General features: G+C 41.3%; 1 protein-coding gene across 1 annotated transcript in view; it reads left to right on the top strand.

Annotated features, from left to right (window-relative positions):
• Positions 1–4,678: 4,678 nt before the first annotated feature.
• The window catches only part of atosa (atos homolog A), a 41,471-nt gene continuing 31,972 nt past the window's right edge, over positions 4,679–14,177 (top strand). The window contains exon 1 of the mRNA XM_034076685.2: positions 4,679–5,779. Within this exon, the coding sequence (XP_033932576.1) occupies positions 5,749–5,779 (31 nt within the window). The 5' untranslated portion in view covers positions 4,679–5,748. The remainder of the gene's footprint in view (positions 5,780–14,177) is intronic.

Below are 14,177 nucleotides of genomic sequence, written 5' to 3'. Positions count from 1 at the left end.
TTGCACGAACAAACAATCACTGTGGTACAAACACTCGCGCCACGGCGATCAAAAAACCACCCAATCACGTGACAAGACACACCCTAAAATACCTGTGCCCTAGGTAATTGGACAGCGACACCCTATGGCACACAACATAAATAACACACAATGTTGTCAGCTTAAACCCAAACATTCATTAAAATGGCTCTTACACAAATGCTTACGCAAAAGTTTAACTGCTTGTGAACATAAAATGATATAATTTAATGTCAGCCATCCACCAGAATTGCAAGCTTATTAATGCTGACACTTTTGTTATCTGCTCCAAATCAATAAATTACTCTGCATGTATTTGTGAGCTGTGTGTGAGTATTTTGCAGCTCTTTAAATCGGTAACAGAGTACTGGATAAAGCTGTGTGCCACATGATGAATGATGCTCTCTTATTCAAGAAGGTGACTTGAATGAAGATTGAAGAGTCCCAGGACAGTGACCAAAGGGAGTCCCACCCACCACTCTGCAACATGACTGACCTCTTTCACTTCAGGTGAAATCTTGTTTCTACAACCTCTGTCTTTTACTCCCTGGAGTTGTTGGACTTGCCCTTTGCTCCTCTTTCCCTCTTCTCATTGTGTCATCGTATCTATTTAGGATAGATAATCAATAGATATTTTTAGCAATATAATTAGTGTTTTTCTTTATGTGCTGCATTACTAGCATGCTGCCACCAGGTGGGGCCAGGACATGGATTTTCAAAACAAGAACTTCTTTGTTTGCATTTACATACATTGGAACTAAAAGTACCGCCCAAAAAGATTATTCAAGCTTATATTCTAACACTTTTTAACAGTATAGTCAATATCTACAAACACAGAAAACTATCTCTGCACATTTTAAATCAGAGATAACCTAATATGTTTGGTAACACTTTATTTTGATAGTCCATATTTAATACTCTATAATCATCAGTTGACATTTAGTAGCATGTCAACAGCGTATTAACCAATATTCAACCTTACTATCTGTATATTGTGTCAACATCTTCAAAATTGACAATCAACTACTCAAAATCAATCTGTCAGTTGAAAGTCAACAGGGTCATGTTGACTATCTGTTGATAATCTGTTGAGAGTCAAGATGTTATTGTCAACTAAAGATTACATTAAGCATTAGTTGATGATCAAAAGATAAGCAACTTTAGAGTTTAGTTGACTATCTGTTGATCGTCAACTTATCTATAGTTGACTATCAGTATACTTTTAGTAGGCATTCTCCACTAAGCGTTTGTAGGCATGTGTAAGGACTATCCAATTAAAGTGAGAACAGTAGAAAGTCTATAACCTATCAACAGAACACATACAATCATCCACTAATTATATGCAACAGACATGGGAATAAAGCGAAATGTTTTGCACAAACTTTATTTATTCATTATGTATGTAATGTTTGAGTTAGAAACACCTGTTCCTGTTTTATTTGACTAATATATAAGATAAATACAGGAGCCTAATGCATTCACTTGAGAAAAAAAGGTTTTTCACAAGAACTCACAATCTACAGATAGTAAGGTTGCATATCGGTTAATAACCTGTTGCAAAAAACATGTTGACAGTCAACGGACACTTTTTGTAAAATCTATAGATCAACACTTGAGATGTACCTTATATTCGTTAGTTAAATGCATCTTACTTGTCTGTTGAAACAGTTTTGTTGAATGTCAACTGATGACTTGTAGAGTGTTAACTATGGACTATCAAAATAAAGTGTTACCATATTTTTAAATGTTAGGTTCAATGAACATTGTGTACTAGAAGTAGAAATGAGGTTACATAAATGCAGATTGTACACCTGCAAATCATAAAACATTTCCACATGTATTTTTTAAATCAGCATGGTTGTTGTGTGTAGCTTTGTGGATTCTGCTACAGTGCTTCAGGATGTATCACTTAATGACATCATCATATTAGCAGTGTTGCAATGCAGGCCTTTGCAGCTTCGTGCAAACCTTTAAATGCCAGCTTTTTTTTCACACACTAAAATAACACACCTCTTTGTTTCTGGCACAGCTGTGATTGAACAACTACAATTAAATTGAACACAATAGTTTGGGCACCAGTGTAAACTAAAAGTGACTGATCTTCACAAAGCTGTTAAACACCAAGCATGCTATTTTTCGTTATCACAGATTCTTACTACCACAAGGTTTGCAAAGCATTTCAACCACAGAGGTTTGCTTTCATTGCACAATGTTGCTCTGCTTTTTATATTTAGGAGATAATTAATCATTTGTGCAAATGAGATTTGATTTTTACATAATGACATTTTCTCAGTTCCAGCACACACGTATCACTAACTTCTGCAATGATATCTTCCAAAGCATTGACGTCAGTAGAAAATACCTTTATCAGGGCCTTTCCTTTTGACTGTAACATTGACTCCTTTTAATAGATCAATGCAGAGATGATATGTGTAAGGGACTTTTTTTTATTTTCTCTGAAATGTATCTTCTACGGAATTTATTCCCTGTATCACAAAGGAGAAAAGCAAGTGGTGCGCATGTTGCTTTAATGATAAATAGGTTTAACCATGTAGCTAAATACCTGGCATGTCATGTTAGTCTGCTGTCCTTTTGTTGTAGACTGGAAATGTTTAGCCTATTTAGCAACAGTAGAATGGCTTTCACACAGTTTCTTTAACCCATGCTACCACAAACAACCTTGCCTAATCAACCCCCAAACAGCTTCCTCGCCCAGCTGCTAAAACCTTGTAATGAAATGTCTTGTTTTTTTTGGTGAGTTGTGCAGGATGACAAACGGGTGAATAAGGCTTTATTTGACTCGTCACTGATCACACCCGGTATGAACTACAATGGTAAACAACAGGTGTTTTCTCAATTCTGTGTGTAAATCAGTGACAGAAGGGTAACTGTAAACGTTGCTCGTTTACCAGATAAATGCCCTCCATCAACTGATAGATGTTTGCATTGTTGTTGTGGACCTCATGACCCTACATTATCTGGGTCACTTTACTCTGGTATCTGAAACACAGGATAGCAAATCCAATCAACTCTCATCAAAGAGTCTGAAAGGTGTTGATTAAAAAAATTAAATAATGTTTGGTTTACGATCGTTTTTTGAAAATGTTTTAATAATACTAGAAATGTCTCGGATAAAGACCACCCCAAATCTATCTGTGTGTGTAGCACCAATAACACACGGAGTACAACTGCAGCTGCCAGATTTGGCAGATGTATGGAGCAGATTCTAGTGTCCTCATGTTGGCATTGTGCCTTTGTTTCAAGAGGTTAAGCAGAGAAAAGATTACAGCAGAGCTCCCCCTCTCCCCTGTCCGTGCCACAATGACAATGGACCACATTCTGCATTTAACAGAAAGTTTAACAGAGAGTATGAGCAAGAGAATATTATTTTTTTAAATATATGTTTGGAGAGTTTTTGGGCACTCCTCATTACACCAACTAGCCTGTGTTGGATGCTAGTTTGTGAATATTTATGGTTTCATTCTTGTTTAATGTTGAACTGTGTATCTAGCATTGCTTTGGTCATAACATCAACGTTGGCCTAAATAAAGATTTTTAAAAAAAGCTTGCCATCAGGTGTTTGGAGTGACTGCGAGTGGGTAACAGGAGAGAAGCCCTAATATGAACAGGGTGTCCTCAGTATTTTATAGTCTCAGGTATACATTTCTGGTTGGCCCAATATTAACCTGTCATAGTTTGATTTTGTAGGCTACATGTTGTAGGTTACAACCCAGCTTATACTGTTAAATATCACTAATATTCTTAAAAACACATTATATAAAGCTCTATTTTGTTTAACAACATAACAAAGGACTAATAAAGGACAGTTTATCCCTGTCAGTTTACAAAAGCAAACATATTTATTGGTGTAAAAAAATAAATAAAGTTAATGACTTATTAATTTGACAACAGTGGTAGCATGCAAAAAGTGTTTTCTGTACCCGGCTTAAATACAAGTTTGCGCTACCTGAGGTTTACTTAAGCATTATTTATTTTTACTGCACTACATTTGTTCTGACAGCATTAGTTACTTTTAACCTTTTCATTCTTTGTAATGTTGACCTTATCAGTGCAAAATATAAAACATACAAAGAAGTTTTATATTAAGACACATGGCAAAATATAAAGTTATTATTTAACTCAACCTTTAACAGCTGCATCATTTAAATGTATAACATAGAAGCACTGATAATAGTCCAATATAATAGGTTATACATATTTTGAAATGTGCCTTTCTGCATAATGAGCACTTTTACTTTTGGTAGGCCTTCTTTGCATTTTACGCTGAATGCAGGATTTTTACTTAAGTGAAATAACTGGACAGTTCTTGTTGCCAGTAACTTTTCCTGGCATTTAAAGTCCCTCAGTCAGAGAAGACTTTGTCCTACACCCCCAGCATTACTTGAACACACGATCTGTGGCTCCGTACTCATTCACGAGCCAGTACAAAATGTTCACGACGGGAAAAAACGAACCCTCACGTGCGCACGTGAACGCGCACCGAAATCCACTGACCAATCAGCTGACGAGCCCCTCTCCCCTGTTTCTTCCGTGTTTCAGAAATAGTACTACAAGTGTAAAGAAATACACTTATACCGGAGTTTAATTTATTGAACATGTTGTCATAAGATACAAGTTTTGTTACCACTTTTGGTAACTTTACCGTTGCTATGGCTGCGAGTTCATGTGAGGCTGTGTCCGCGAGGGAAGTGACGACTGGGGCTGTTGTTGGGACACGTGACTGAGCTGCACTGATCTGTTTTGACAAGCAGTGGGGAGGGAAGCGAGGAGAAAGGGAGGCAGACTGTAAGCATCACGACTATAGGAGGACTCTCTGTTCCTTTCATCTGCATATCGTCTGAGTATTATCGACAATAGAGTTATAGTTTTAGGAGGCCTGTCAGCGTTTAAATAGGGTTTAGTTGTGGTTACGCGCCAGTGGGAAACGTTGCCGTTTGTTTCGAAGCGTTGGAGACTCTGTTGTTGCTTTGAAAAGTTTTAATGAAGATCGCAAAAGGAAGTCAACACAGGTGGCTTTACTAGCGTTAAATAGATGGCGACTTTTCGAAGACTGTGGATAGATATAAAGTGGATATTTAACATATTTGCGTGAAGAACTGCAAATTTGCGTGAAGAACAATGCGCTGATTATCGTAGCAAAGAAAACAAAAAAACGGAGAGAGTCCGTCATCGGTGTTTGCAGCTGAGCTACCTGCGTTATTATTGGGGGTTGGGATGTTTTGGGAGGTCGTCGTCACCATTAGAGGCTTAACCAAAACGTTAAGTTAGTACGCTGCTGAGTGAGCACCCCCCATCCCTGTTTTGGTGTCGTTGAGATGGGACACAGAAATGCACCGCGACGGAACTATGGTTCAGGTGGAGGAATTTGAGACGAGCTGTAAGAGTAGCCAGCTCGCTAGTTAAATCACTAGTCGTCAGATTGGTTACTCGCTAGCAAGCAGATTGACAACCCCATACCGTCTAACGCTAACAGGCTATCAGCTGTCTTTGTGTGAGCAACACAGTGCGACTCGATGGAAGCGTATAGTAGCATGCTAACAAAGCAATGCTTTGTTGTTGGATAGGGGGCAGCTGGCACCAACACACAGGCATCAAAGCAATAATATTGCTTAGCTAAGACTCGAGGGGTTCGGGGGGGGTCCAGACACCGTTGTGTGTGTGAACATAAACGAAGAGAAGACAACTGCAAGAGACCCTGAAGGCAACCTGATGACACTGGACAACATGAAGTCGGAGAGAGGTAAGCAACACACACACATGTAGGGAGGACTTGATGGTCAGTGTGTGGGCAAACTGTGAATTCCCAGCTTTAGTGTCCTGACCGTACCCGTCCCCCTGAGAGGAGAATCAGGCCAGGGAATTATGTAACAGCTGGTCATCCTGGGCACTGGTTATGTGACAAAGCCTGACCCTAGTCAACGAGGACATGTCCATATAACACACTGTGCTAGTTTTTGACACGAATGTCAGCTGTTTATTTTCCAAATTTCATCTGCACCAATATATAACCTGCACGATCCACTCATGCCAAATGCTGTTCCCCTTTCCAGTAGTTCTTGTTTTGACAGCACAAGGCTGCTGCAAAATGTTCTTGACATTCACCCTGTTATGGAAATCTGGCTCCTGCCGTATGCTCTGCAACCTGTTTACATGTCACTGTGTCTGCAGCAAGAGGTAACACAGGGACAGAAGGGGACACCCTTGTTTGTTTCGATGTGATTATGCTAATGTTATTATGACATTCATTTGTAAAGGGTTTTAACTACTTTATGTTGTGCCCAGGCATAATTTAACATTAGGTGTACCTTGTTGTATAAGTCATTCACTTTATTATCGATTGGTTGTTTGTGATCCAGGGTAACTGCTGACTTGATGTCAACAACACAAGAGCGCCATACTTGGAAGCATTGAAGGGACACTGTTCTCAGATTAGCTGCAGTCAATCATGGATGGTCTCTGTCGTTGGATAGGTTATGAAACTGCTGTGAGTGTTATCTTCCTCAGAGCACACTATGCTTGTAATGGGACTCCACTACACACAGTAAACATGTGCCCTAAATGGCCCCACACTTTGAACCCTAACCTTGCTTTGCCTGTAGGCCTGTGGGCCCTTCTATAGAAGCACTGACCCAGACATCTGTGGGATGTGACCCGAGTAAAGGCCACACTGACTGACTGACACTATACAGTGTAATTATAGCCTAATAATATCCCACAGCATGCTGGGTCAGCTGTGAGCATCAACACTCATGCTGTGTGTCGTAGTACTGGTTGGGGTAAAGACTCAAATTGGGTGATATTGGGATGAATTACAACCGAATAATCAGCCAAAAAGACTGAGATCTGTTGCTCTGAGGCACATTTCTACAGCAAGTCTGTTTTTCACCCCTCATGGATTTTCAGCATGTCAAGTTGGCTCCCTCACTTTCGTGTTCTAATTATGAAAGCTTGTGCCTTCTCTCCGTTTGACTGGCAGGCACGACAGGGCTATTGTTATTTGGCACATGCTGTACTGTTCCATTGGTGCAGATACCAATGGCTTATAGCGCACAATCCTTCCTCCTTTTGCCTATCTCCCCTCCCTGCAATCAGAGAAAGGGACTGCAGTGTTGAGAGAGGCTGTTTACTTAGTAGCCTTGGTAGCCTTTGCCACAGAAAAGTCGAGTTGAGCACAGAGCCAGCAGTTTCTCTGCTCTGATGCTGGATTGAGGGTTCCTACTAGAGTCTAGCTATATTTGTCTGAAAGGGAGAGCTGAACAAGTCCAGACATGAACATTAAAGACCTGCAGCAAGCATCCCAGGCTGTGACCCCCTGATCAGGTGGGCGTGGACAGGCAAGGCTTTGTTTGTTGGGGAACTGGTAATGCTCAAATCATACATATGGAATTTTGATTTGACCAGTTAAAATAATTTCTGGAGAATCAGGTCTGGACATTATGTGCAGTTTCCCTTTCACACAGTAGCACACAACAAGAGATTCACTGTGCTTTATCACTCGATATACCACGTCAAGTGAGATTGGTGGGAAGAGCTTCCAGGAGGTTCTGTAAGACACAATGTCAAAACACAGCGGTGACATCGGTGGTTTGAATTTGATCGTAAGCAATCTAGTCTGTTGCCATTCCTCAAATGTGTCTACAAATGTTATCCTAGGCGTTTACTAACAGAAGTCTGTACATGTTGCTGTCTTTCCAGTTAGGCTTTATTAGCTGGAAACCCTTTATGACGATTGGTATCCAACGGAGAAGTGGTATCGGATTACGTTTTCCAAGACCTCCACTCCTGATGGCAACACATACAGTTGCAGCATCTCTTTGTGAGCAATGCCTTTTGTTAAACGGGAGATAGGAGCACTTGTGTTCTGCTCACGGGCCTAAACGGAGTCATCTGACCGAACTGTGAGTCGGACTGTGAGTCAGGGTAGTGTGTGTGTGTGGGTGTGACTCGAGGGTGAGTGTAGCAGAGAGTTCCCAAACAGACTGCTGTTGGCCCTAATAAGAGCTGCACCGTTGAACCAGTCGGGGGAAACATGGCTCGTCATATCGGGTTTCAAACTGTTTTCAGCTGAAGTGGGGTAAAGATGTGTTCTTTAAGACATCATTGTGTTTGTTTGTGTTTCACATGCAAATAACTGAAGGAACATCTCACATAAAAAACACTTTGATGTCTTTATGATGTCATGGGGTGAAATGTATGAGCAAAGAATGGTGACTGAGTGCCTCCTCAACCACATCCGCCCTTCTCCTTCAGAAGCACATTATACAATATACAGAGGGATGAACTCAGAGCTAGTGATGTTGGAGAAACGCAGCCGGCTGGCCTCGCCGCTGTCATCCTGCTCTTTGTAAAGCATTTGTGTTTTTGTATGGTGGTGTTTCCTGTTTGGAGTCATTAGGCCTTTAAGGAAGAGTTGGAAACATGTCCTCCACCCCCACCACCCAACTGCCTTCTGCCGGGCACTCAGCCAGATTACAGCTGCCCTCAAATGTCCAGCCTAAGTTTGCAAAATTCCAGGAAAGAAGAAACTTCCATAGGATTTAACAGTTATTTATGGGATACGATGAACATATAGGGGTTATCTACTGGGGGTGTGTTGAGTTTGTGCATTTCAAAAAGAAACAAACCTTTTACCAAACCATAAGCATACATAAATCCAAATACATCCATTCATTTGTCAAATATATACATTGTGAAATGTGCCACGTTAGTTTGCATTAAACCAATAGGGAAGGTAGTTTTTAAAATTTGAGCCGACAATGTAGGTTGTATGCAAACGTTGGCTTTAAAGTGATTAACTAATTTATAAAAAATGTTTTACAATTTAAGAATGAATGGAAATAGATTAAAACTCCTTAATTAGCGTCCTCAATCAAGCTCGATTCCCCGTAGTAAAAGCTAGCTAGCAGAAATGAGCCGAAGGTATTAGAAAGGTCAAACTTTGTAAATTGCTTTGGGCTGCTATCTGCTGGTTCACTGAAATATCATTAAAATTTAATTAAACGTACATGAACACATGTTGTGCTTTGGCTCAGACGGTGTTGGAGTGTGGGCTGCACATGGGGAAATGCACTGTGCATGCAGGAGTAGGGATCGACCGATATGGCTTTTTCAAGGCCGATACCGATACCGATTATTAGTAATCAAGGAGACCGATAACCGATATTTGGAACCGATATACATTTGCAGTAAAATCAGAAAATCTTGGTGTCAAAATGTAGAATAACACAAACTCCAACACAACTTCTTTGAAATGCATTTAAGCATAGCCTATATTATGTTTAATGAACTTTTAAAACATCTTACAACTGGTTTCCTCTCTGTGCCCTTTTCTTTAGTGCAGCCATCTGCAATGAGTTAGAGAGACAAGAAGTGGGGCAGCAGGCTGACATGTTTAACTAACAATAATGCTTAATTTATTATATCAAACCAATGCCTGTCTGTCTAGCATAAAATCCCAATAAGCTGCTAGCAACTGCAAAACACTATGCTAGCTAATGTTTTGCAAACTATTAAAAGTGAGGCTATTGCAGTAGACCTAACGTTAGACTAGTAGCCTCACTTCTAATATTTTGCTAAACATTTGCTAAATACATGTTGGCTAGCTAATAAGCTTCACATATCAGCCTGAAAAACTGCGAGGCTTCACTCGCAGCCCCCCCTCCGCAGTCCGCACCACAGTTCCGCTGTGAGACGCTGCACGCTGACTGACTTCCCGCGTCCCTGTGTAACTGGGTAGCGGATAGAATTGGATAAATAGATCGTGCTGTTTTTGCAACTTCAGCATAGGGGATTGGGATGTTTATTGAACTTCGGCTTTCAACTGATTTACCTTCGAAACACATGTATGTCTCTGCCGCTCAGCGCTGCTGCTTGCCTCTGTCTGTGTCTGCGTTCTTCGCACCTGCCTGTAATCTGAGAAGGTCCCGCCTCTATGGCTGGCTCCCGCCCGGAAAATCTTCAGTGTTGATTGACACTTCAGTAATAGCCTATCAGATAGCGCTGTGGGCGGGACATTGCTCGTGTACAGAGAGTGGTGACTGCAGACAGAGAAACGGCCGCATCAGAGCCAAAGTGTTATCGGCAATTTTATAAAAAAAAGGCCGATACCGATAATCGGTCAAATGATGAATATCGGCCCCGATAATCGGCCTGGCCGATAATCGGTCGACCCCTATGCAGGAGGTTGTCATTGTAATCCTATTACTGGCAAATTATCTGTACATGTGATGGAACACTGCTGCTGAATGGAGTGCATGGTTACAATGTAATTAAACGGGCATCATTTGAACTACAACATGCCTTAAGACCATATATATCTTTTTAGTTTATTCCCCTCTAAACACAAATACACTTGTGCTAAACTTCCTGAGCTTAACTTTCCCTAGGACATGCTACTGCAATGTACAGGATAGTCTACAACGCTTTGCAACCCTATCCCTGCCACGTGCCATAAACCAGTACAGACTCTCACTCACGAGAGACCAAGATAACTGGGCAACATACTCGGCTGCCCTGCGCACCACCTGTCAACTCCATGTTGACTTTGCCTCCTGTGTACTGCTGATTTACCTTCACCATGACATGCTCTGCACTTTGTTTTTGGTTTGTTTTCTCACCTAAAAAAAATCCTGTTTACGCAAACATAATCTTACATTAGGCATTCATTTCATCAACACGTTTAAGTCCACTTAAGTGTTTCCCCATATTCATTACAACAGCACTGCCTTTTGCTGACCCAGCTGCGCTGAACATGGATATTGGACTCCCCATTGTACCGCGAGATACAGAGCTGCCTTTCGCAATGAATACCAATAGTGGGCAGGCATTCAGCTGTGAATTACTGTCCTGGCCCCCGGAGTAATCAGCCTAAATCAATGCTGTTGTGACAGCTTTCACTGTAAGTAGCCTAGCCACTATATGGGATTGAGTGCCCAGTACTCCGAGTCCAGCAATGCGCTTACATCATGCTGGAACACCAAGCCTACATGGGGTCATGTACACAAGTGCACTGTTGCCCTCTACGGATACACGCTTAATGCCATTAAAGTGAAAGTAATCTTTATCCACACACACGTAGAAGCAAGTGTACATTTAGTGCAGCCCCTTCATATTAAGGCTCAGTGTTAACAGGCTGTACAGACACACACAAGTACACGGACTTAGAAATGAAATGGCTGACGCAAAGAGTATCAGCATGGGTCGTATATATCTGCTGCCATGTGTGCCATTGATGTCATTGCTGGTGTGTTCGTCACATCCTCCTGGCCCCATGGCTCCTCCACAGCCAACCAGCAGCCAGCCCCGCAGGAACAGGAAGAGCCATCTGGACCTGGTGGTTTCTCCTGGTAGGGGTGGTGTTGTGGTGGGGACATTGTCTAATCTTTTTGTCTTTCCTTTTTGGCTCTACAGAATGTTATTCTTTTAAATGTACATGTCATGAAAGAAAGAAATATGCTCAGCTTCCGGTGGAGTTCGAAAATGTGTTTTAGTTCTAAAGTGTAGTATAGGGACTTATTCTCCATGGACTAACATTTTCCGTTGTCCTCAATACTGAATCCTTATTTTTTACTCTAGTATCAATCCCTGATGTGACAGAAGTAGTGCATTTTCTGTGGGAAACAACATACTAAAACACTTTGAATATGAATCTATCATGATGCTTCCACCATGTCTTATAACTGAGAAACCAAGAAGAAAACGTCATGTCACTTTCAGCTTTGAAGTCTTTACAAAACAGCATGTGGTGGGATGCGTGCTTATTGTCATTCAGCAGGATTTGAACGCAGGGAAGACCTTGCACATTGTATTGAATCGGCCTCCCTACTTCTCGCTCCACTGGCCTTCTTTTACTCTTCCCATCTTCCTCACCCCTCCTCCCTCTCCCTCCCCTGTCCTCTGAGTCACGTTGCATAGACTGTAACACCTCAGCACTTAACACCTCCACCACCACCACTCTCTGCTGATAATACCTTGACAAAAAGCATATTGACAGAAATAGCGCTTGGTTGAATCCAAACCTAAAACACGAGGTTGAAATAGGGTAATGGGAGGACCTGAAAGATTTATCAGTATTGATCGCTGTTTGCTAAATCACAACATTAGCTCGCAGCAGTGTTCATAAAACACGAGCGCAACAGAATTCGTTAACAATTCATGCGGAAATGAAGGAACTAATGCACGTCAGTCGCTGATTTCCTACAACTGGTAAACGTTGATATTGACAGACAGTCTAGATTGACTTTGAAGGCTTTACTCCTTTTCAGCTGTTAAGGTAGGTTACCAGACACACACACATCTTTGGCTGCAACGAGTGTTATGCAAGCCAGCACTTCAATCAAGTTCATACACCAGGAAGACACTCAACACACACACACACACTTCACTGACAATGTAATATGGTCTCTAACTAACTATTCCTAGTAAATGTCTGAAAACAGCAAGACGCAAAAAACCAAAACAATATCGGGATGACTTGTAGTCCTAATCTGTGCGTTCACACATATTGGGTTTATTACTGATTATGCTAATCAAGAGAAGTCTATTATCAACCAGCTAATATCCATGGAGAGATATTACCTCTAATGTGATTTTGAATTACCCCTTAAAAGTAATCGAATAATGATTACTTATACAGAAACTCCCGGTCTGTGCTTATGGAAAGTACCTCAGGGGCTCGTTGTGGAGGCGTTAAGCGCATTGTTTATTAACAAGAGTGTGAGGTGAAGCTAATTTGAGACTCATCACAACTACCCCCTTTCCTTTTCTCCTTTATCTCATCGCTTTCAGGCAAACAACCTGCCTCAGTATCGATTGGAGCGCTATCTTCCCAAGTATTTATTCAGCCTCACAACAAACAAGCTGACATGAATCCTACTTTCTAAACGAGGTGAATATTCATTTTTTAAATCTCTATCACTCAGCTGATGTTTTTAGAGGTTTCGGGTTTTGATGTGGAAACATGCCGTTAATGAATGCTGAGGTTCGGGATCAACGAGTTGCAAGTTTAACAAGTCCTGACAATGATGTACGCATGAGGTGCAATATTAATGGGAGGTGAGAAGCACAAAGGAAGAGAATGTGAACAAGAGCTATGTGGTGGCCTTTGCGGATGAATCATTCAATACAAGAATAAGCTGAGACTTTGGCCTTGTGAATTACGTTTGTTCCAGTTACCAAACACCTCCATCTGCCTGTGTCACAACTGACACACTTTTCATTTGGCCCTCGGAGCTACGGTGCTCGGGTTCCTCAATTTGGACTCCCTTTCCAGAAGCTGGCACCGGCAGCACAGAGGAGGTCAAATGGCTGTGCATTCATGTTGGGCAGGACGGCTTGTCCTACTGCCCTAGTAACCTATAGATACCAGCAGTTGGCTTGCTGAACGTGTATACTGCTATACAGTATAGGGATGCCAGAAACTGACCATGATCAAAATCGGACAGCCCTGGCGAATATTAATCGATTATTCGCCGCCCATAAAATCGAATTTTAAAAATAATTTTCGATTATGGAGACTGTAACGAATTTTCGAAAAATCGAATCATCCCCGGCATCCCTAATACAGTACACAAGATTGATTGTGAGATGTTGCCAGAAAAGGAGATGGGGATTAGTTTAGGAGATAACCCCATGCACAATTGAGTGTAAAATAGTCCTTTTTGACTTTATATTGGCGGTTGAAATGATCATTTATAACAGTTTCGCCTACTTATGTAAGCTTTCACTGTAAAGAATGTAGGCATGTGCATTCACTATTTTGTGAAGTACCTGAAATTAACATTATTAAGGCTAGATTCAGCTTGTTTGGGTTCTACAGACTGGCTCTACTGGGGTTTTAATCATTCCCACTTTGCCCACCTTGGCTTGACTACACTCGTTCCACTCAACGTTACATAACAGGTGCTAGTTAGACGATGAGTTTGCAAAGGACCACTTCTGTCTGAATAGGGGGCCTAGCTACAGTATGTGCAAATAGGGTCCAAAAGGGCACAACAAAAACGTAAATAACTGCATCTGAAGACAATTAGGAGGCAGATAAGGAGGAAGAGTTGTGATGAATTGCTATGAACGGGTACCTGTCTCACATACACTTCAGTCCTCTTTGGCTTAAACAATGCCTACCCCATTGAGTATTCATG

This window comes from Pseudochaenichthys georgianus, chromosome 3, assembly GCF_902827115.2.
Source record: "Pseudochaenichthys georgianus chromosome 3, fPseGeo1.2, whole genome shotgun sequence".
NCBI lineage: Eukaryota > Metazoa > Chordata > Actinopteri > Perciformes > Channichthyidae > Pseudochaenichthys > Pseudochaenichthys georgianus.
Note: the sequence above shows the minus strand (reverse complement) of the source record. Positions and strands in the feature narration are given on the sequence as shown.